Source organism: Lissotriton vulgaris, chromosome 4_1, assembly GCF_964263255.1.
Source record: "Lissotriton vulgaris chromosome 4_1, aLisVul1.2, whole genome shotgun sequence".
In the NCBI taxonomy this organism is placed as follows: Eukaryota; Metazoa; Chordata; class Amphibia; order Caudata; family Salamandridae; genus Lissotriton; species Lissotriton vulgaris.
In genome coordinates this window covers 995,722,916-995,743,887 of record NC_141691.1, presented here as the reverse complement: position 1 = coordinate 995,743,887, position 20,972 = coordinate 995,722,916, and the positions used below count along the sequence as shown (strand labels likewise).

General features: G+C 42.2%; 1 protein-coding gene across 5 annotated transcripts in view; it reads left to right on the top strand.

The window, feature by feature from the left end:
* The window catches only part of PHACTR1 (phosphatase and actin regulator 1), a 1,119,307-nt gene that overhangs the window by 861,284 nt on the left and 237,051 nt on the right, over positions 1 to 20,972 (top strand). For all 5 annotated transcript variants that reach the window (XM_086965260.1, XM_086965262.1, XM_086965265.1 and 2 more), the window contains exon 3: positions 1,261 to 1,341. In XM_086965260.1, coding sequence (XP_086821386.1) covers positions 1,261 to 1,341 — 81 coding nt within the window. The remainder of the gene's footprint in view (positions 1 to 1,260; positions 1,342 to 20,972) is intronic.

Sequence of the window (20,972 nt, the reverse complement as noted above, 5' to 3'; positions counted from 1 at the left end):
AAAAGGCCCCTCGATGCCCGCATGTTGCTGTTCGGAACAGAAAGCAGACAATGTGCAGCCACTGCTGAATGTGTCTGAAAATTACACCAGGACAAGTTCTGCATATTTAACTGGGGCCCAACTTCTTGACAGGGAGGGCGCCCTCCCACCTATGAAAATAGTGGATAAACGCTGACCACCTGCATGTACCCCGACTTGTGTCCTGCCTTTGCGTGTTTACCACGGCTAGCACGGAGGGCCTTAGAAAGAGGGGAAAAGAGCTTCTGAAGAGACAGACGATCGAGACTACGAGTTCCTCTGAGGATTTTGTGTAGTTATTGCACCTAGTGAAATCCGAAACCAAGGGGTTCGGAATTCATCTGGTGTGATAATTTTCACAAGCTACTAGCTTTGCCTTACAAAAAGCGGCAGAAGTGTGGCTCAATGGTTAGAGCGGCAGACCCTGATGCAGAGGTCTAGCCCGGGACCAGGGTTCAATTCCCCGCCTCGGCGGGTCTTGGGCTCAAAAATTCCACGGGCCTGATAATTCTCGCCTCGGTGCCTATTCCAATCATGGAGTCCCACTCTGCAACTCTGGGCAATAGCTTGCTTAATCTCCACAACGGCCCCCACAACGCTGAGGATGCCTGGCCTCCACCTTGGGGGTTCCCAGGAGTGGACGCCTCACAGGGAAAGCCAGGATTGGTTCCACAGCGGTATTCGTACAAGCGCCTTGAGACCCTTGCGGGTGAGTAGTGCGCTATACAAGAATCAATTTACATTTACATTTACATACCATGCACATTTATGCACGTCCACGTATTTCCTGAACCTTTTGAGCCTATTCAATGTTGGTAGTTTTCACATGCATAAATTTAAAAGGGGAGAAAATCAGTAGGACCCGAAGCTTATCATAACACCTGTAAATGTGACCCTGTGCAATGTGACTCTGTGCTCAGGGGCAGCAATTTAATGAAGGCTGAAGTCAACTGCTTTATATGGAGCAGCAGCTTGAAGGTGGCAGTGGTGGTTAAGTGTACACAGTTGACGTACATAAAGCCTGTGTATTCTCTTTCTAGCTATGTAACACAGTCACACTGCCAGTGGGGTGCATCATTGAGTTGCCCATCTAGGCACCTGCATTCATGTATCAAGGATTCGTCAACGTGGGTCCCAACATGGCAGAAGCAGCAAACCCAAACTTTTGATTGCTTGATCTCTGATTTCAAAATGGATGACATTTCCCCCTTGTATTGACATGTATCTCACTTTCATTTTCAGCGCTGGAAAGAAAGATTTCGATGAGACAGAGCAGAGAAGAACTTATAAAGCGAGGAGTGCTGAAGGAAATCTATGAAAAAGGTCAGCTTTAACACATTTTTTAATGCCAAGATGTTGTATGAAGTTGCTGCATGTGTTTCTACTGTTGGCTTAATCTGTAGTAGGACACAGACTGCTCACAGCAGAGTGCAATCTTAAACTACAACGTGCAGTGCTTATCTATTCATTGAAAAAGGTGTAGGGAATCACCGGTTTCTAAGGAACGCGTGGACAGCATGTCCAAATACTAAGGCTGGCTAGTCTTGATTCCACCTCATTCAGATTTCTTCATCCACCCTACACTGGTTGTCTTGTTATCTCACCCATGCAGGCTCTTTTTCGTCTCCGCTTTCTACCTTTTCACTGCTTTACTACATGTCTCTTCCTTCCTTTTCCCTTTTCTGCCTCTCTCTTTGCGCCTTTCAGGTGATGCTGAAGTAAATGTATTTATATCACTAGTTTCTCACCCTTTCAAAGATCCAAATTTGTGCCGAGGTTTGGTATGATTGCTACAGGTCATTCGTAAGGTATTAAAATACTTTACATTTTTTTCATCACTCCTCCCTTTTTATTAGCACCCATGTAGCTAAAACTCTGTTCAGTGGGTGAGTCTGGTGATAGCCCGGTGCCAAAGTCAAAGTAAGGGGTTGTGTAAGTACGGCCAAACATACTACAGCAGGAAAAGCATTGCAGAAGCTGGAAGAATGTGCCCCCTCCCTTTGCCTATAATGAGTAAAAATAACATGAAACTGATCAGTGCTATAATTTCAAGAATGCCAATTTAAAACCACTTTTCAATCAAATTATATTTTTACAAGCAGAAAGCTTTTCTCACTTTTATTTGTAGGTCTTGTGTAGGAACAGCCTTAGCAGTTTGCCATTCTCAAATTCCCAAATTGAAGATAATCATAAATTATCATAAAGACACTTATACATATATGTGTATTCACCAAATGTCTCAGGACATAATAGTTAGGCTCACATTTCACTGGTACAAAAACATAGAAATTCATCAGTTATTTTTTACTTGAGCTGACTATAACTTATGAGTCCACAATGCACTGCTTATGACCTAACATATTACCTCACTCATTTTTTTTAGATATATACAGTAGAGGAAAGAAAGTAAATACAAGATTTTACAATGCAATAGGTCTCACAGCATTAAAGTTTGAGTTACTGGCATTGTAAATGACAATGCTTTGGATTATTATTTTTTTATTTGCAATTGGTATATAAACATTGTTTGTGAATGGTTAGCTGTTGCTTATGCTAAGCAAAGTTGGCAGTAATATATAGTGCTAGTCTTGCTTGTTATCAGCATGCTGATTTAAAGCGCTCTGATACCTGCGGGTAAAGTTTGCGCTATATAAAAGTAAAAACGAATAAATACATTTTTAAAAAGCCTACCTGTACCACGTCCGTTCCTATTCTGCGATGCCACATATCTTTGGGTCCCTGTACTTATTAACTGCACCCCGCTGTGGGAAACCTCCATGGCAGGAACAATGGGTTGCGGGGCAGACACGGGCAATGTAGCCACTGTCCTGTGGCTGCACCGCTGGGTAACAGTGTAGGGGCAGGAAGGCAGGCAGTTGGTAGTGCTGTGCCATAGCAGTGTAGTTCTCTGTGTACGCTGGGCATGGGGGTTGCTATTGGCTGACAAGAAGTGGTGAGGAGGTGCCGGTTCGGTGTGCCTGCTTTCTGATCTTGGACAGGCGACAGGTAAAACAAGAAGGTTTAGTGCTTTCAGTGGAGCCAACAATAGATATAGCCATCTGTTTCATATCTTAACTTAAATGTAAGGTATTTTGTTTTGTGATTTTCACAAAAGACCAGAACTGGGCATGAAGTTAGTGTTCCTGTTGGTGTATTGTAGAGTTCAGAGCTCTTGCCCCCCACACTACCTCTCTGAGAAGCCTTGGACTGCTCACCCTCACTATCCTGAGAAACACACGCAAAAAAGGTTGGCCAAGATTTCAGAGCCTTAGTGGGCCAGACACCAGTGACAAAATATCGAAATTGCCCGGTGACCCCGAAGAGAGTCTGACACCACTTGTCTATGTTCTCTCATCTTCCAGGATACCAAGTATCAGGCATGCCTCCCTGATTTATTTGGTTGTATTCCAAAAGGTGTTCCATCAAACTGCATATTGTCCAGCCATCAATTCCACCCTCTGGTGTGAGATTAACTCCCTTGCCACTGCCAGAATTCTGATCTTCTGTTTCCTGCTGTTAGAGCTTACTGGGCTTGCATTTTTGGAGCATTACTTTATTTGCTCTTTTCTGTGCTTGGCGGTTTCAATGTTGGGAGGCTGATTCACAATAATACAGTGAAATAGCTCCTCTTCTTCGCCACTGCTCCTTCAAAACGCAACGAGGCACTCAATTCAGAACTGTTTCAGAGTTTCTTATTGTACATCGGGTGGGATCCCCCATGTATCACCACTCTGTTTGGATGACTACTAGGTGTGCTGCCCCCAATCAGATGTCAGTGGAACGTCTTCTTTATTCAAGAAAGTGATTTCTGGTTCACTTCTCTTTCATAAAACTTTTCCTGTCCGGCTGCGCAGTATCACCAAAAATCTCCACCTTATTTTTTCAAGAGAATGTATTGAAATGTGCAATGTAGAGTCCAAATCATTCCCCCCCTTGGTTTGTAGTGCCAGAAATTACAGGTGCTTTCCTTGTGCTGTGTGACTTAGGGAGCAATTTACTGTATGCAGTGAACCCTAGCATTCGTTTAACGCTGGTGACTCAATCTGAGCCTCAGCAATGTCCTGGTGTGGCCTTCAGTAGAATTCCAATTTGGCCCACTGCTTTCCCTTAGAGTCTAACAGCCATCTGGGCACAGGAGCATGGTTTCACTTACTGCTCTTACCCAAGCTGTGCAACCTCCCCACTATGCCGGTCACCTGCTCTCAGCAGTCACCAGCCATGGAGCCCTCTATCACTTGTCTGTGCTCTTGCGCTCCAGGATGTGTCTGTTCTTCAGTCCACCCAAGCTTGTGTGCGGATATTGCCTCTTGTTTAAAAGTGGGTGGCAGAAGCAGAGCTCCGATCCACGCATCCTCCACCAGAGCTGCCACTCCTCAATCAATCCAGACCGGAGGAAGCGGGTGTAGAGGTTAAATCACTGGACTTGAAACCCAGAGACCCGGCTTGTGTTCCCTGCTCCTTCATTTAATCAAGAACCATGCAACTTTGTGCAAAGGCCTTTCTCTCCTTGTGTCATAAGTATTGCAGTATAAAACATAAATGTGTAAAATCCAACGAATATGTATACTACAAAGAGGACATGTTTCACTGTCCTATTTACCACCGTTTTGACCCTGGTTACAGTAATTCAGCCTCAACTGGGCCAAGCACATTATGATCATCAATATAAGACTCTCACGTTAGAGATGCTCCTGCTGCAACAAAATGCCTGCTGTAAGCGCTCTGCATTTCTAGGAGAAAAGTCTGCACTACATCTAATACTAATGAAAGGTATAAATGCAAGCAGTACTTCATAAACCCTCTGCAAGACAATCCGTTCTGTTTTTTCCACTACAGTGTTTTGTTGTCCCTCCTCCCCCTCCCCACCCACCCAGGGCCGGCTCTAGGCTCATGGTGGCCCTGTGCACGGAGCGTAGGTGGGGGCCCCCGAAAGAGGGGGTCCGGACGCGGTGGAGCTCAGGAAGGTGTTTTACTAATAATACGTCCAGAAAAGTCGTTAGATGATTGACCAGTACCTGCGGCTGCTCCTACCCTTCCGATTTCGTCTCAGAACGATACAATTTAGGAGGAGGAGGGCATTGTGACACACGTCGTATGTCTTCTAACAGTAAACCTCTAGTCTAGCAGTTTGTTCTATGAGGTGCGCAGTAGGCCTGTGCGTACTACCTGTATGACTTTGGATGCTCGTAGCCACTAGCCAGAGTTAAGAGTAGGTGGTTATCTGAGTTTACAAAAAAATCTATCAAGGGGTGATCATGTATTACATGGATCCCGGCGGCAGGCCTGCTTGCGGCGCATTCAAAACACAAGAAGAGCTGAAGTGTAAGGTCAAGCTCTGTGCTATGTCATTGGCGGGTGTGATAATTACTCAGTTAACTACTACTGACTCCTGCTTCCGGTTTGTTGAAAGTGTAACTGTATGTTTGCAATATACACAAAGTGCTACAAAGAACATATACTGAACGTGACAACGTAGTATACGACTCATTCATTCACTCATCACAATGGTGCAGTTTAATTTAATATCGGATTTAAACATTTCATGATTCGAATTTCGGAATGCTTTAGAAAAAGGCTCAGGCAGTACCTAAACACATTTTGTTGTTTAATCATTCTTTTACATACAACTTTTAGTTTTTCAAAAGAGTTTTTTGCAAATCCACCTTATTATGGCAATCTTTCGAAAAAGGACATTTTGGCAGTCGTGCCTAACAAGTCGCATTTTCATCAAGTGAACTAAACTTCCTTGATCGACAATACAAAGAAAATGAGAACAATCCTTCCAGTGGCTCTTTTGCGGCCAAAACGTACAGTCTTGTTAATGAAAGAAATCTGAAGTGCGCTCCTTAGCGAGGTAAAATCTCCGGCGTGACTATGAAAATAGAGAACATCTCTCATCGACCTGACCTGACAGCGAAGACGTCACACGTGAGGTGAGGGATCTGTGAGAAACCCGCACTAATGCTCTTTGAAAAAAAAACGTATATTTCAACAGAACCCGTCAACTGACAGAGAAAAATACTTGCAATATATTTGGGGGGGAAAAACAGATATAGGAAAATGACCCACTATTTGTTTCATGTGTGCATGTTAAAAGTAATATTAAATGGGCAAAACCAATTATGTGCACGTGCGTTTTTATAATTGTAAACTGTTTTTCAATAGGGCCAAAAGGTAGAAGCATTTAGTAAAACATAAACGATGCGCCTACTGTCACTGTGACACTGTGTCACGCGCGCCGTCGGAGGCCGCCAAATCCTGCCAGGGGGGGGCCGCCAGTGATAGTTCCAATCCGAATCCGATCCGATCCTAGGGTCGGTGACTGTCGTCGTGGCGGCCCCTTGGGTTTGGCGGCCCTATGCAGGTGCACAGTTTGCACATGCCTAGGGCCGGCCCTGACCCTCCCAAAGAAGCGCACGCCAGTCCCGCCTATGGGCAGTACACGGAGTCCGGCTGCAAGAGACCCCCCTCCCGGCCTGGCGCGCGCTTCAGTGCAAATTGTGTGTACTTTTATGGTCCTGGAGGCCGAAATAAAGTGATTTGAACTGAACTGATAGGAAAACAGTGACAAAAGCAGAGATGAAAAGGAGCCTGCTTGGTTGAGATAAAGAGGCTGGAAGTGTAGGGTGGTGGAACAGAAAGGCATGAGGTCGAATCAAGACGAGACTGCCCTGGAATTCGGCAGCCCCATCATTCAGCAGTGAACGTGGCATGCTATAAGGAAAAAGTTGTCCCTTGTGCTCATGTCATTTCCCAGTTAAGCACTGGTCTATATCCTTTCCAAGAATGACCCTCTTCATTGGGCATTAGCCTTCTGCCTGATCTACGATGCTGGGATTGGCAGCTGAATCGCTCATTGTCTAATTTCTTTGCTCACCTGAGCTTAAGGTGCTGATAATTATTATTTTCCTTCTCAGTCTATCTTTAATTAACTTCAAGGCTGGGCTTTCATCACTGCTGATTAGCAGTATTTTGAGATGCATATTCCAATGTTATCCCTCTCCACATTCCTCAAAGGTTGTCACTGCTCTGTGGATTGCCTTTATTTGTATAAATAACCGCTGGTAAAAAAAAAAATGAGTGAATCCTGGCTGGACTGGATAGTTGCAAAGTTTGCATTTTGAAGTTTAAATGTTATATTTAATGTACTGTGCTGCAGAAATCCTATACTAAATTGCACATTAGGACCAAACGCATAATATTGATCAGCAAAAAATCATGAACATTTTGGCATAGCACCCAAATATTTTATATCTTCTGCAACCAGTCTTTTGGAAGCAAGCTACCGTTATATATTCGTATGTGATATTATTTAAATTTGCAGTTTCTATATTTACAAATAATGCGACCTTTTAATGGAGGAATTTTACACCATACACATATGCTAGTGAGTGAAATTAGCTTAATTTACTCATCTACGGGTTCACTAAAGGATTCCTGGCATCTGTAAATAGATTTACAAGTGAGTGCAGATTTCTCTGTGACATATGCGGAGAAATCTGCAGACATAAATCCCAGTGAAGGGGAGGGTAGTGAACAATCCTAGGTGTGATTTGCCATAGAAGTTTGTAAACACCCACAAACGTAGATTTCATTCACAAACTCCGATCCGACCACTTAGTACCCAGGAAATGGTCGTAAAGGTACTTTGCCTAAGTGCTAGAATTACTCCCTTTTCAGGATTGGTGTATGAAATCAGAAAAGTTGAACAGTGAAGGTGACCTTGAATAAAGGTCTGGTAGTATTAATAAAAATATTACTTGTTTCTTAGAGATTATGTTCATGTTAAATAACTTGAGAACACTATACATGTCAGTTCAATTAGCGATTTTCATTTCAGACCCTTTGTTCTCTTTTACATTTTGGAGGTAAATGTTATTTCTGTTTGTATAAATACGCATCATAAATATCAATAATGCAAAAAAAAAACTTGGGAACACTAGAAATGGTAATCGATGTTTAGTGCCATCCAATACAAAGACTATCACTCCTTTTGGCATATTGTCACCAATAAGGACTCGGGCCTTCTTGCCCCTCTAGATAGTAACATCTCCACAGCTACATGGGATGTGCACTTCTCTCAGTTATATTCGGAGGTTGTCGAACAGGGATTGCCGCAGGTCAACTTGAAAACTTAGGCCACCAGGGTGGTGAGTACTAACTCCCCCACTGACCTTAGGGCTGAACATTCCACCGAGCCGTGGACGCACATAGACCCTATTATTTCCTGCATTGAGATCTCTAATACCTTGGGCAGGGTTATACCAAACAAAGCCCCAGGATTAGATAAGGTGCCATGTGATCTTTTTAGGTCTCACACAGATATATGGAGCCCCTATTTTTCACTGTACTTGGGTGCCATAGTGAATGGTGCTCCTATGACGCTTACTTGGGCAGAGGCGGAGGTAATCCCAATTCACTAAAAGGGCTCTAGATTCCTACATTCAAACTAACTACTGACCAATCAGCCTCCTTGACAGTTCACAAAAACTGTTTAATCAGATTATTTTAAATAGGTTAAGTGAGTGGATGTCCAACACTAATGTGCTATCTCCCCTGCAGGCTGGTTTTAGGGATGGCATAGGAACTATCGACGGGGTCTTCTGCTTGCAATTGTTATATTGGAAATATGTTCATCTGGGACGCTGTAGAGTTTATTTTTGTGGATCTTTAGTCCGCTTTTGATTTACTTCCCAGAAACTTACTATGTAAGGTATTGGCGGAGATGGGGGTCACTGTGTTTCTTATAGATGTTTTTATTAGATTGCATTCAAAGAATTATACCAAGGATAGATGTGGGCCACAGGGCAAACTGACAGACCCAATCTCATTCAATCAGGGAGTAAGGCAGGGGTGTGTATTAGCTCCTTCTCTTTTTCTCTCATATATAAATGAAAAGGTGTCTCAGCTTGAGCAATGCAAATGATTGTCCCTCATGCCGGGGTTAAGATCCCCCCCCCTGCTGTTTGCAGACAGTAACCCCCACCCGCCTGTTAACTAAATCACCTATAGGAATCCAGATTCTTCTTGAGTTGTTCTGCAAATGATAGGCTGGAGATCAGCCTGGGCAAGACAAAATATATGTTTGTTAACCCCTGCCCAACTTCCTGTGCAAACCCAACACTCAGTGGAGTGGCCTTGGAAAGAGTCCAGTTGTTCGATTATCCTGGGGTTACGCTCACAGAGTGTAGGAAAGTGCCTCTTTTGACATGGTTAGCCCCCACTTTTTGCTTGATGCCTGATGTGATTTAGAACTGTAAGTGCACTGGGTCCTTCCTAACCTGGTTCTCAGTTCCAGATGTATTTCCCCAAACTGTACACTGATTGGCACAACTTCAGCCACACTTGTAAATCCCTAGTAAATGGTACACCTAGTACCTAGGGCATGTGTACGGAAGAGGGTCCACATGTTGTGCCATCCCAGAGACCCCTCACCAAGACCATACAAGCTGCCACTGCAGGCTGCATTTCTTGGTGCAGAGAAAAACAAAGAGTTGAGTGCCATGTCCTCTCACACAGCATGAGATATAGGTAAGTCACCCATACTGCAGGCCTTACAGCCCTAGGGCAGGGTGCATTATATCCCATGTGTAGACATCTGCATGAGCACATATGACCCTGCAATATCTGAGTAATTCTTGGATATAATGTAAGTGCACAGGGAAGCCACATAGTGTGCAAACTGGATAGTTGTCATTATGAGTTACCTAACTCCATGATGGCTTCACTGTACCCTAAAACAACTGGTACCAAACTCCTTGTCTTAATAAAGCCTTACTCATGCTAGTGGGTGATTTAGTAGTAAAAGCACACAGGAGATCGTTTAGAGGCTCCCCTGAAAACAAGGAATGGTGTGGTCTCTGACTAGTCATAGCCAGTCTTCCAACAAAAGTCATGTTTCTGAATTACTGGGGTGAACGCTTCCGCTCTCAGAGGCCAGAAACAAAGCCTGCTTGGGGCGGAGGAGCTTCACACCTCCTCCATGCCAGAATGGCCATCCAGAGCAGGAAGCTTCAAAGGAGTTGCTGCCTTTAAATTTCAGTCCAGTCTTCCCCAGATAGTATATTCCAACCCCCAACCCTCCACAGGCCGATGGCCGATAAAATTAGTTAGATGAGGAGGAGTGTCCGCATTCAGCCAGCATCACCCCTAGGGTGGGGCAGGCGAAGTAAACCCCTCTCCTGAAAATCCACCATCTTTGGGTGGTGGAGAAACAACCCATCAGGGCTAGGGTAATGCCTCTTCCCACGGGAAATGGTCACTTAGAGGGTGTAGCCCATTGGTTGCTACTTGTCTCCCACTGTAACGCCCTAAATTCAGTATTTAGGAGGCATATCTAGACCATGAACCCAGATTCGACCGACAAGAAGAAGACGAGGACAAAGAAAACTCAATGCCTGAGAACTGATGCCCTGCTGAAGGAGAACACTGGCACAAAACTCTGCCTGCTGCGTCTAGGACTTTACCAATCATGGTGTGCTGTGTTGTCTTGAACCTATGAAGACTCCAAGAACCCTGTATTTCCTCCAGCCTTCACAAAATCACCAAGAACCCCCCTTGAGTGAAGGTATCACTCCCCCCGCCCAGAGCAGGCACCGATCCCACTGAGTCGGGGTTGTCATCGTGCTGCTCCCCAATGACTTTGATGCGTCACCCACACCAAAATAGGTACATCTGCTCTGGAGGCGCAGATCTGTCTCCTCACCACATTTGGAGACACCAGGATCTCCTGGAGCTGCACCGTACTTATATCAGGGGTACCGGACCCCCATCAGCGAGATAAAGAGTTGGTGCTGGACTTCAATGATAACAGAAGCAAGCACCCTTTGAGGGATGTTGGAACCCCTAAGTTGCCTGCTCATGACTGCAAGAACTTCTCGATGCACAATGCCTGGCTGACCTATCTGCTCTACACCTGGCCCTGGTAATGACAAACCAGCCATACTGCAACCCTTGCGATCTCCTCCCTCCAGTGGGATCCACAGGACTTACCTCTAAGTCCTCCTGTGCAGTGCCTTTCCAGCGCACGTCCCTTCGTCGTAGCACACCAGCTACCAACACCTTCAGCACCCTTGTCCCGGTCAAAACCGGGATGCTCCCGATCTTCTCCTGCTGGAAGTTTGGATCTGGTCCTGCTATAGACCTAAAATAGGAAGATGAACTTTGTGAAAGCCTTGCCTTATTTTATGTGCATTTTTCTGCTTTCTCCATTGACTTTAATGGTGCATAATTGGGCACAAAAGTGCAATATTTTCCGAACTCTTAAAAATCGTAACTTCTGAAGTACTTACTGCAGATCAAAGGTCTTGGTCTCAAGATATACATAAAAATCTATACTATTTTTATGAATTGGTCTCGGATTTATTCTTGAGTGTGTGTCTCATTTATTGCCTCTGTGAGTTCAACAAATGCTGAGCACTACCCTCTGATAAGTCTAACTACTCCCCCACACTACCACAAGAAGAGCATTAGTATTATCTACTTTAACTTTTGTGTACCAGTAAGGGATCCACTGGAGCCTCTTCACAGTGTACTTAATTTTAGTGCACTATATATATGTAGTTCCTTGCGCCTCAAGGAACTACTAAGATCTTACAGACTGTCCAGAATTGTGCGGCCCGCCTTTTAATGAATGTCCCAAAACGTAACTCTGCTAAGTTAGCGCTTAGCCGGTTGCATTGGCTTTCTGTTCAGGATACAATTTGGCTTAAGGCAATGTGGATTGTCCATAAGTCCATTACTGGTAATGGCCCACCTTTGATTCAGTCGATGGTGCAATTATATCGCACCAATCGGACTCTTAGATCTTACAATAAACAACTTCTTGCAGTCCCCAAGATTAAACGGTGACGGACGGGAGGTCAACGGTTTCCATATAGCGCGGCCAAGTTCTGGAACCAGCTTCCGGACCATATTCGTCTTGAACAGAACTATCTCAGGTTCAGGAAGCAGCTGAAGACTTTTCTCTTTCCATGAGCAGTGGTGAATGATAATGGGTCACAAGAAGCGCTGGGATGCCCTTGCGTAGCCATGCGCTATACAAGTGCGTATTCATTCATTCATTATATAAAGATAAAGAGCCAGCTTCCTACACACAGTGATTTGATTGGTCATCTCATATTCGGGTTTATGGACTCAAGCTAGGGCAGCTCTATGGGGTATTTTGAGGGTCAACGTGGCTCCTTTTTTCGCCCGATGATCCCAGCCATAGAAATCTATAAAAGTCAGTCTTTAGGAGCCACCTTGTATGGTGCGGAACTTTGGGGCTTTCAAGACTCTGGTCCCTGGAAGTGATAGAAAATTGTTTCACTAGTAATCTATGCAGTCTACCTGTTAGTACCCTGCTTCTTCCCCTTTGTCTAGATTACAGCCTTCAACACATTAACAAAATAGCTGGGATAAGACCCCTTCTGTATTGGCTGAAAATTCGGATAACTCCAAAGATCACGCCGTTTCGTACGGCCTCAGGGGCCTGTAAGGGGCTGTCTGGGGCCTGTAAGATTGCATGGCCTTAGTCAAGGAAAGATCATTTAGGTCATATTGGGTTCAAAAGTTTGTGGTTTCCCCAGCAGATGCTGGTCTGGTTTGTATAACAGTGCTAAACGGTGCTTATTGGAGATATATTGGCAACTTAACCTTGTGTTCTCTTAAGGCTGGCTCTATCACTGATTCTGTCTTAGAGTTCAGAGCGGATTATTCCTAGGAAGCATATCTGGATGAGATTGAACCGCCCCATGCTAAGTCTTTATCTACTAAATTCCACTTGGGGATTTTTCCCATTCACACTTCGCCGCTAAATGAAATTGTTTCACTAGCGATAGCAACAAGTTCTGTCCGTTCTGTCCAAAGGTGGCTGAAACAGTGGAGCACATCTTTTTTTTCTGCCAAAAATACCAAGGTATTAGAAGGGAGAAGATTTTACCAGTATGTCGTAATCTGGGAACTCAGAATCTAAGGACTGCGCCTAGAATATTAAGAAGTGATACCAGTCAATGCATTGTGCTCCCTGTCTCTCAATTTTTAATTTGAATGTGGAAACTTAGACAGAACATTATTTTAATTAATGGTCTAAGTTTTATCCAGAACTGTTTCTTTATAACCTACTTTTTAGCCAATACTGTTTTTAATGTTATAAACATGGTTTTGTATGTAATGTTCCGTGTCTGATCGGTGTTATAGTTTTTATGTGTAGAAGAATGTAAAACTCTATGTCAAGTTTGGCTCGACTGCCCTATGTAACAGAGTTTTTGTATCAATGGTTTAACTGTTACATTGTTTTTAAATATATTTATATTATTGTGTTCTGAATCTGTTCTTTTTTTATTTTTTGAAAAACATTTTTATTGGTTTTAGTATACATTACAGAAAGACAGTTGGCATAGGTAAATTTCAAGGTTACAATTATCCAATAGTATTTGTATAGTAGAAACATTTCTCTCTGAACTCCTTTTTCAATAAACGTTATCATTGGTACATACACCCCCCTCCCTCCAGACCTCTCAATCCCCTTCAGAGTCATTGTCTGAGCTATCATTGTCTGATTCGGTAATTGGTGAATCTGTTCTTTTATGGCCTTTGAGCCGAAATAAAGATTCAGGCCCACATGCATAAAGGTATTTAGGAGTCGCAAACGGTCCGAATCGGTAAATTCGGCCGTTTGCGATTCCTAAATATCTTTTTTGGATGCATCAAACATTTTTGGGAAAATCGCTATTTTTAGCCAATTCCAAAAATGCGATTGCTGTTAAGGAATCGCAAATTCGCGATTCCTTAAAAGCAATGCATGATTGCATTTTAAATTGCGAATTCGCAATTAGGGGGTGCAAATTACCACAAGGTTGAACCTCGTGGTAATTTGCGAAAAAGTTTAGAAATGCTCAAAATTGCATTTTAAACACTGTAATGTTACAGACACATGTCCTTAGGACATGTGTGTGTGAAACATGCACTTAAAAATGCATTTCAGGGGTGCGGGGGGGGGTCATTTGGACCCCCCCCCTGCACCCATGTAATGCATTAACATTTTGCGAATCGCAAATAGAAATTCGCAAAATGTCAATACCTTCACATTGATTCCTATGGGCCTTTTGGCCCATAGGAATCAATGGGAATTGCGAAATCGCAATTTAGAATTTGCATAATCCTTGCGATTCGGTAAAAATTGCGATTTTCACCGAATCGCAAAAATTATGCGAATAAATTAATGCATCCCATTTTGCGATTCCTTATTTGCGATTCCCTATTTTTCGCAAATAAGGAATCGCAAAATGTCCCGATGATGCATGTGGCCATCAGTCTCGTATTATTTGCTAAATTAATATCTAAAAACATCATTGCCCAGCTTTACATATTTATTTATAATCGGGGTTTGAGATCTTTCGACTGATTAACTAACAGTTAGTTGGTCGAAAGTTCTACTTCGTCAGTGTGATGTATGGGCTCTGTAATTATAGTGTACAACAGTGAAACCCAGGAGAACACAGGCAGCATTAGAAATATGTTGTGTTGATGGGCTGTCCATGTGATCAAAGGCATTGTGATCATTTCTTCTGATGGCAATTAGAGAATAATCTGAACGAGAAAATTTTACTAATTTGTGACTTCAGAATCATTTTGTGTTGTCCTTAAAGAAAACTATACAGATATTTGTGCGTGCTGATGTAAGTTCATACAATTTGTGGAGGGAGACTCCCACGCCTGTGGTACAGCTGGAGACATGACTTGTGGTTTTAACAGGAAGAAAGCAGGATTGTGAGGGGGGACAGATTAACCAATTGATTTGTTAGGTGTGTAGGTAAAGGGATTTCTCCATCGGGAAAAGTGTTTTCACTCTAGAAAAAAAAATTGCATTTGCGAAGGACTGTCCATTCCTCCTGTGCGGAATTTTACTCTGTGTAGTATTCCACACCTGGGCAATAGGGCCCCACAGGATAGGGCATGGCTTTTTATGTGTTCTTATGGGAAATGTTTGTGGACAGAAGATGTGATGTAAACATATGCTTGAAGATATAAATGTCTAACTGATCTGTGGGTGTATTTCCCTTCGTAGGGCTCTATAAGTTTACTTCAGAACATTAATGGATTAGTAATCTTTATATTCCTTTTCTTTATGGACATACTTTAAATCCACATTTTTTTTAATCAAACATCTCTGTTTCCTTACACACATTAGAAACAGTGTTGGCCCAAACATAAAACTGTTCATAAACCCCCATATTTTCTGGCAATCATAGCAGTCCAGACAAGCTTATAGACGACGCTCTTGTTTGATTATTTTTGGCCACTCACTGTATGAGCAACTATCATTATTCAATGTTAGATGGAAAAATGTCTCCCTGTCACCCTAATCTTTGGAACTTGTGCCACTTTTTAAAAAACCTTTTAGTGAAGCTATGAACACATTTGAGTTGTTATACAGGGTGTTGGGCATCTGTGAGGTCAGGGACTCTACTCTGTTTGTGACCCACGATTTATAGTAACACATGAATACTTAACTCCTCCTCTAAGATGTTGTCTACCCAATTATTTTGATGACTCACTGACCAATCTCAGACCAAAATATTCTACATTACCTACTCTAGGACTGGACATCTGTGCAAAATGAGACTTTACAATGACTATTTTCAAGGGGCCATTACCACCCTGACCCCCTAGTCTGTTACATGATCTATTCAATTCCTCCAATTAGTATGCATGAGGTTTGCCTCTCAAACATGTATTCTTCAAATATGCCATCTTGTTAAGATTGTTTTGGTACATATTTCTGTGCGTACGTATTGCAATGTCAACAAATTCCTTTCAGATACCAGAGGAATGTTGGCATGGGGATTTCAGCATGACAGGTTAACTATTTTAATTAGACTTGGTTAAATTCCAAGATAGATAATCAAAATGCGTAGATTGTTATGAGTTTAAAACGAACAGACAAGATGTAGGATAAGGTGTCAAAAACAATTTTGGTGATAACCAGATAGTATGACTCTAAATTCCAAGATTAGTCCAGTTCATGCATCAAGGTAGTGCATGCCGGGCTGGTATAATGAGATTAGATGAGCTACATCATTCTTGTCAGTTTCTCTATATAAGACTGGTCAGAATATAAGGTAAGGGAGAGAGACTTCCGTCAATCCAAGCAGTGGTGGGAGAGTGAGAAACTGGCACAGACGATTTGTGTGAACAGGCCGCAAGGCTGAGAGTAGCTAAACCATCCCTTTACAGACCAATGTGTCTACCAATTGCGCTTAAGTAAATCCATTGTGTTTGTAAAATACAAACTGTGTCTTATTTGGTATAAGGGTCTTGTCTTGAATGTAAGCATTTCCTTACCAATAAAAGGAGTCCTTCCGATCATCACATTTATACCCTGGGTCTAGAAGACAACAAGAAAACTGTCAGCATATCTAAAAGATCTTATCTCCGTGGTTTTGGGAGATAAGGTAGGCTGCAACGTTCACCTCGAACCATTCCACCGTATAAATAGAGATTACGTCTCAGTCTTAGATCTCTAACAAGTTTGGAGTTTTAGACACTTGTACAAATTATGCCAAGCTTACTTTTTGATACGTGACAAGTCCTTTGTAGGTTACTTCATGTGTAGGATGAACACAGTATAGTCAGGGAAATTATGTGGCAAAAGAGGACCAAATTATGTAGCAGGGTTGACTCAATTATGCAGCAAAAAAGACAAATTATGCTGTGTGATGTGCCACATTATATTGCAGTATTATTTCCTTTTTTTGTCATTTCAAAGCATAGTAATATTAACTAGGTTAACGTTTCACCTAATTAGTGCCTGTTGAACGGCTAAATACAGCAATCAGTAAGTAAAAGGTGGTCAGTTAACCTTGTTTCCTCTGTGCAGCATCACATATGGCATTTTAATTTAGTAGCATCTGATCCGATTAAATTACAAATATTTTTTGTTGGAAAAGCTGGCACAGATGTTGGATTATTTGGCAAGTTCTGTAAACCCATAATTATGTGGAACATGCAGTGGCTATTGTATCATGTAAATTCAGTGGCTTGAGTGTAGGTCACTGAATAAGTGTGGCCTCTGTAGCTGGCATAGAACAGTTCTACATAGACTTCATATAAACACCCCCAACAACTAATGTCAACAATTAGTGAATGCAACATTACTTTTACATATCCTCTCCATTTAGACCCTCTTCAGGTAATAAATGTTTTTTGAATGAACATATGGCTATGTGCTTTAATATACCAAAAGATGGGGTCATGTTATATTTATTTTACTTATAATTTCTGTGATCTTAGTTTGGACTTTTCCTGGGTTATGTCACAATGTGTCAAATCACGTGGACAAGTGACTGTCTACATCTGTAACTCTGAAACACACATGCTGAGGGAGGTCTTTGGTATAACATCTTATGCCACTGTTTAAACCTTTAAAAGTATTACTGGCCACTGTCCCTTAACAATTGTAGTAATACAATTGCAAAAGCCTGCTTGATGTTGATGTATCTGCTGCAAAGAGGCAGTGCATGTCCTTGCACCCCTATAGCTGCTCTCCCTTATGCTATTAAGGCACCAAGACTGTTATGCAATAGATGAAAAGCTCACCAAATCTATATCTTCTACTTGTGCTATGTTGGAGTAGGAGTTAACTAGAAATACTGATATTTATCATGAAATATTGGAACAATGACTTGAAATTTTCATAAAATGTATTTAACAGGACCTTGTGTGTAAATTAAATGATCTGGGATACCCGTCACTTGTAATAATGACATGAGACAGGGTGTGGAGAAAATGTCTCTCAAGACACATCTCGCCCGAGGTAGGTGTTAACCACTCACAGTGAAGAAGTGGTGTTGGACCACTTAACCATTGTCTTCAGAAAACATACACTTGTGGATTTTGGAGCACAGCAGTGCTGAATGTCAAGTATCAGCATTAACCCTGGGCATAGTTTGCAAAGTAGAGCTACGTGTAGCTACACGAAGGACACTTCGCACTACGCGAGCTACGCGTAGCGACGCAAACTGAGTAGTGCACTGTGCAAAATGCTGTTCGCACTGATTGCACAGTGCCGGATGCTTGTCCGCACTGTGCAATCAGTGCAAACTGCATCTTGCACAGTGCAAGCGGTCGTTTTCTGCCGCTCGAGTAATTTTCTTCTCGAGCGGCAGCTTTCTCAACGCGGACTGGTAGTTTCTCATTGTGAGCGGTCGCGAGCATACGTGAATACTCGCAATCAGAAACCTGACCTCCCCGCGTTGAGAAGTTCGCCAGGAGGTTTATTGTCCACGCTCACGATCAGCAACTTGGTGTTGCTGATCGCGAACGAGGAAAAAGTCACGCCGGGATGTCATTTTGCTTGCTCGCAGTTGCCAACTTGACGTTGAGGACCGCGAGCAAGCAAAGAATGACCGCTGCACTATGTTACGCTACGCGTGTTTGCACTGTGCTACGTGCAATTCGCGTAGTGCGAAGCAGCGCAAACTTCGCAAACTACGCGAGCATAGCGTAGTACTTTGCCCAGGCTTAATTAGCATGGCCAATCTATCTGAATCGCTTTTAAAAGGTGAGACTAATTGTCTTTGTGAGTTCTTGTTCTTGAATTATCTGAGGTGGAGCAGCTTTGTATCCCGCAATCACGAGAGCCTGAGAACCTTGCCTCTTCATTTGGTAAGGAGCCACTTTGGTCTGTCTCGGAAATGAGTATTACTATAATATAGTCAGTCAGTTATCTTTATTCCACAGTATTTCTACTGCATATAAAGTGCACAGAGTAAGAAGAAAGACATTAAAAACAATCTAGAATCAATTACATTAATAAAACAATATTACAATAAGTTTAAAATACAATAAAACCAATTACTATGTCCTTTAAAATTCCAAATAAATCTTGTAATATTTCACCCCTATGAACCTGGAAAGATAGGTGTTATAGAGTGTTGAGTGGTGAATTATATAAATATGTTCACATCTTAAGTGGACTCAGGGTTCCCAAGCTAGGCAAGCTCTCCTCCATTTCCTACAAGACCAAAGGAATTAAGCTATCGTAAAACATATGAGTGGGTCATTAAGTTTTTGAAAGAAATAAAGTGCTGGTCGACATTGGCTAAAATTATATCGGCGCAAAAGAGGCCGGATGTACCTTGACCTTTGTTCCTTGTAAAAACAACAAAAGAAGATTAAATGAAGATCAGACTGCTCAGAACTACCAGTACAAGTGTGTGCTGTTAAATCACTAAGCAAATACCTCTTCGGTGAGAAACCCATCATCAGGGGATGAATTAAGTTGCAACCTCACCAAGATGAATCTAAAGTGTAAATTCCCCACCCTATCTAAATACAAGTAGTCCCCCTCCCTAATGGGTGGGGTCATTTGATATAACCTTACAAATTATTTTAAATTATTTTCCTCTTTTCTCTCGTATTCTGCTTTTTAATGCTTAATCTAATTAGAGGGAATTTCAAGCAACCAACTCCTAGTTTTTGTATACAAAGTTGCAGATAAACCAGATCTCTTTGAAGCAATACCTTCTTTCCAATAATCCTTTGCACAGTTAGGTTGATACACTGAATTTGTAATGAGGTTCTTAGTGCAATGATTAAAGCACACAGCCAATCCTTGTGTGACCCTGTCATTAATTTTCTTCAATGGGTGTTTTTCAGACATTAACTTCTGCTCACTGATAGATATAATGCATTTCCCAGGGCATTCATAGTTTAAATAAGTTCATCTACAAGCTATTTGGCACACTTTATTAAAAAAAATGTACGAGTATTTAATTCAGCTTTATCTGCTGCAATATCGAGGCATTGCATACATTTCAGTTTTTTCTTGCCAAATGACCTGCCTAGCCGGACGCGAAAATAGTTTTTTGATTTAGGAAAGTTGTGAAAATGCTTAAGACATGAAGACCTTTTCTCATTAATGTACCTTTTAGGCACAGCCACCGTAGAAACATGAACAAAAGCGATTAATAATTCGTAAATCTTGTTTTTGTTTTTGTTTTAAAAAGTCCCTTTTCATCCTGCAAGCGAGATGCTGAAGATTTTGTGAAATGTTCAATTTTTAGTAAATGTTTTGGATTTAATCTTTCTTTGCATTTCAACAAAACTGTACCATAGTATTCACTACATACACAACGCCTCAAGCATTGCTGAGCAAAGTGGCGCTGTGTTTTTTTTTTGCATGGGATCTGGTGAGGTGAAACATTTGAAGCATAAAAAATGCATTTGATCTCTAGACTTCTATTACATATTTTGACCAAAATAAAGCCAGAGGCTGTGTTTGCTTTGCTTTTCAGCAGTAGGCTTTGGAAGCACACTCTATAATAGGTCATGCAGGAGACACCTCAGAGCGTGAGCATGGCAGTGTTTCGAGTGGAGTTGTCTGCAATACGAGCACCTGTCTTGTCAGGGAAATTTGCATTTTTACCTACTGGCCTCTTGTTTCCACCCACACTGAAGCCTTTCCTCCGGGGACCTTACAGTGTTTACTTTTTTCCATTTACTCCAGCAGAAGCAGCCATGTTTGATTGACTGGTACTACTGACACTTTATTTACAGTATGCTGAATGGTGGCCACAGGAATGTAACCCCTCCACACAATCTTAAACCATGCTCATGACACAGTCACTTAAGTCCAAGGATAGTGGAGTTGACCTCACGTGTCCTTTGAACCACAATGCCCGTGCATGGTTGACCTTGAAGCTCTTTACCTTCTACCAGACTCTCAAAAGGTTTTTCCTTGTAGCTAAGTGATTGCTGGAGGGCCTTTGAGTGGATACTACAGAAAGTAAACATGACTCCTACACAGCCAGGTTACTTTTCTGTCACTGTCTTGGTTTATGAGAACGGAGGTAGCAAGGTCCAAGAACTCCAAATAAAATGCAAGGGATGAGAAGTAGCTGCTACCCCTAGCAACCCATATATGCCACCCGTGAGCATTCTGCAGTCAGTTGGATGCCACTCTGTGAAGG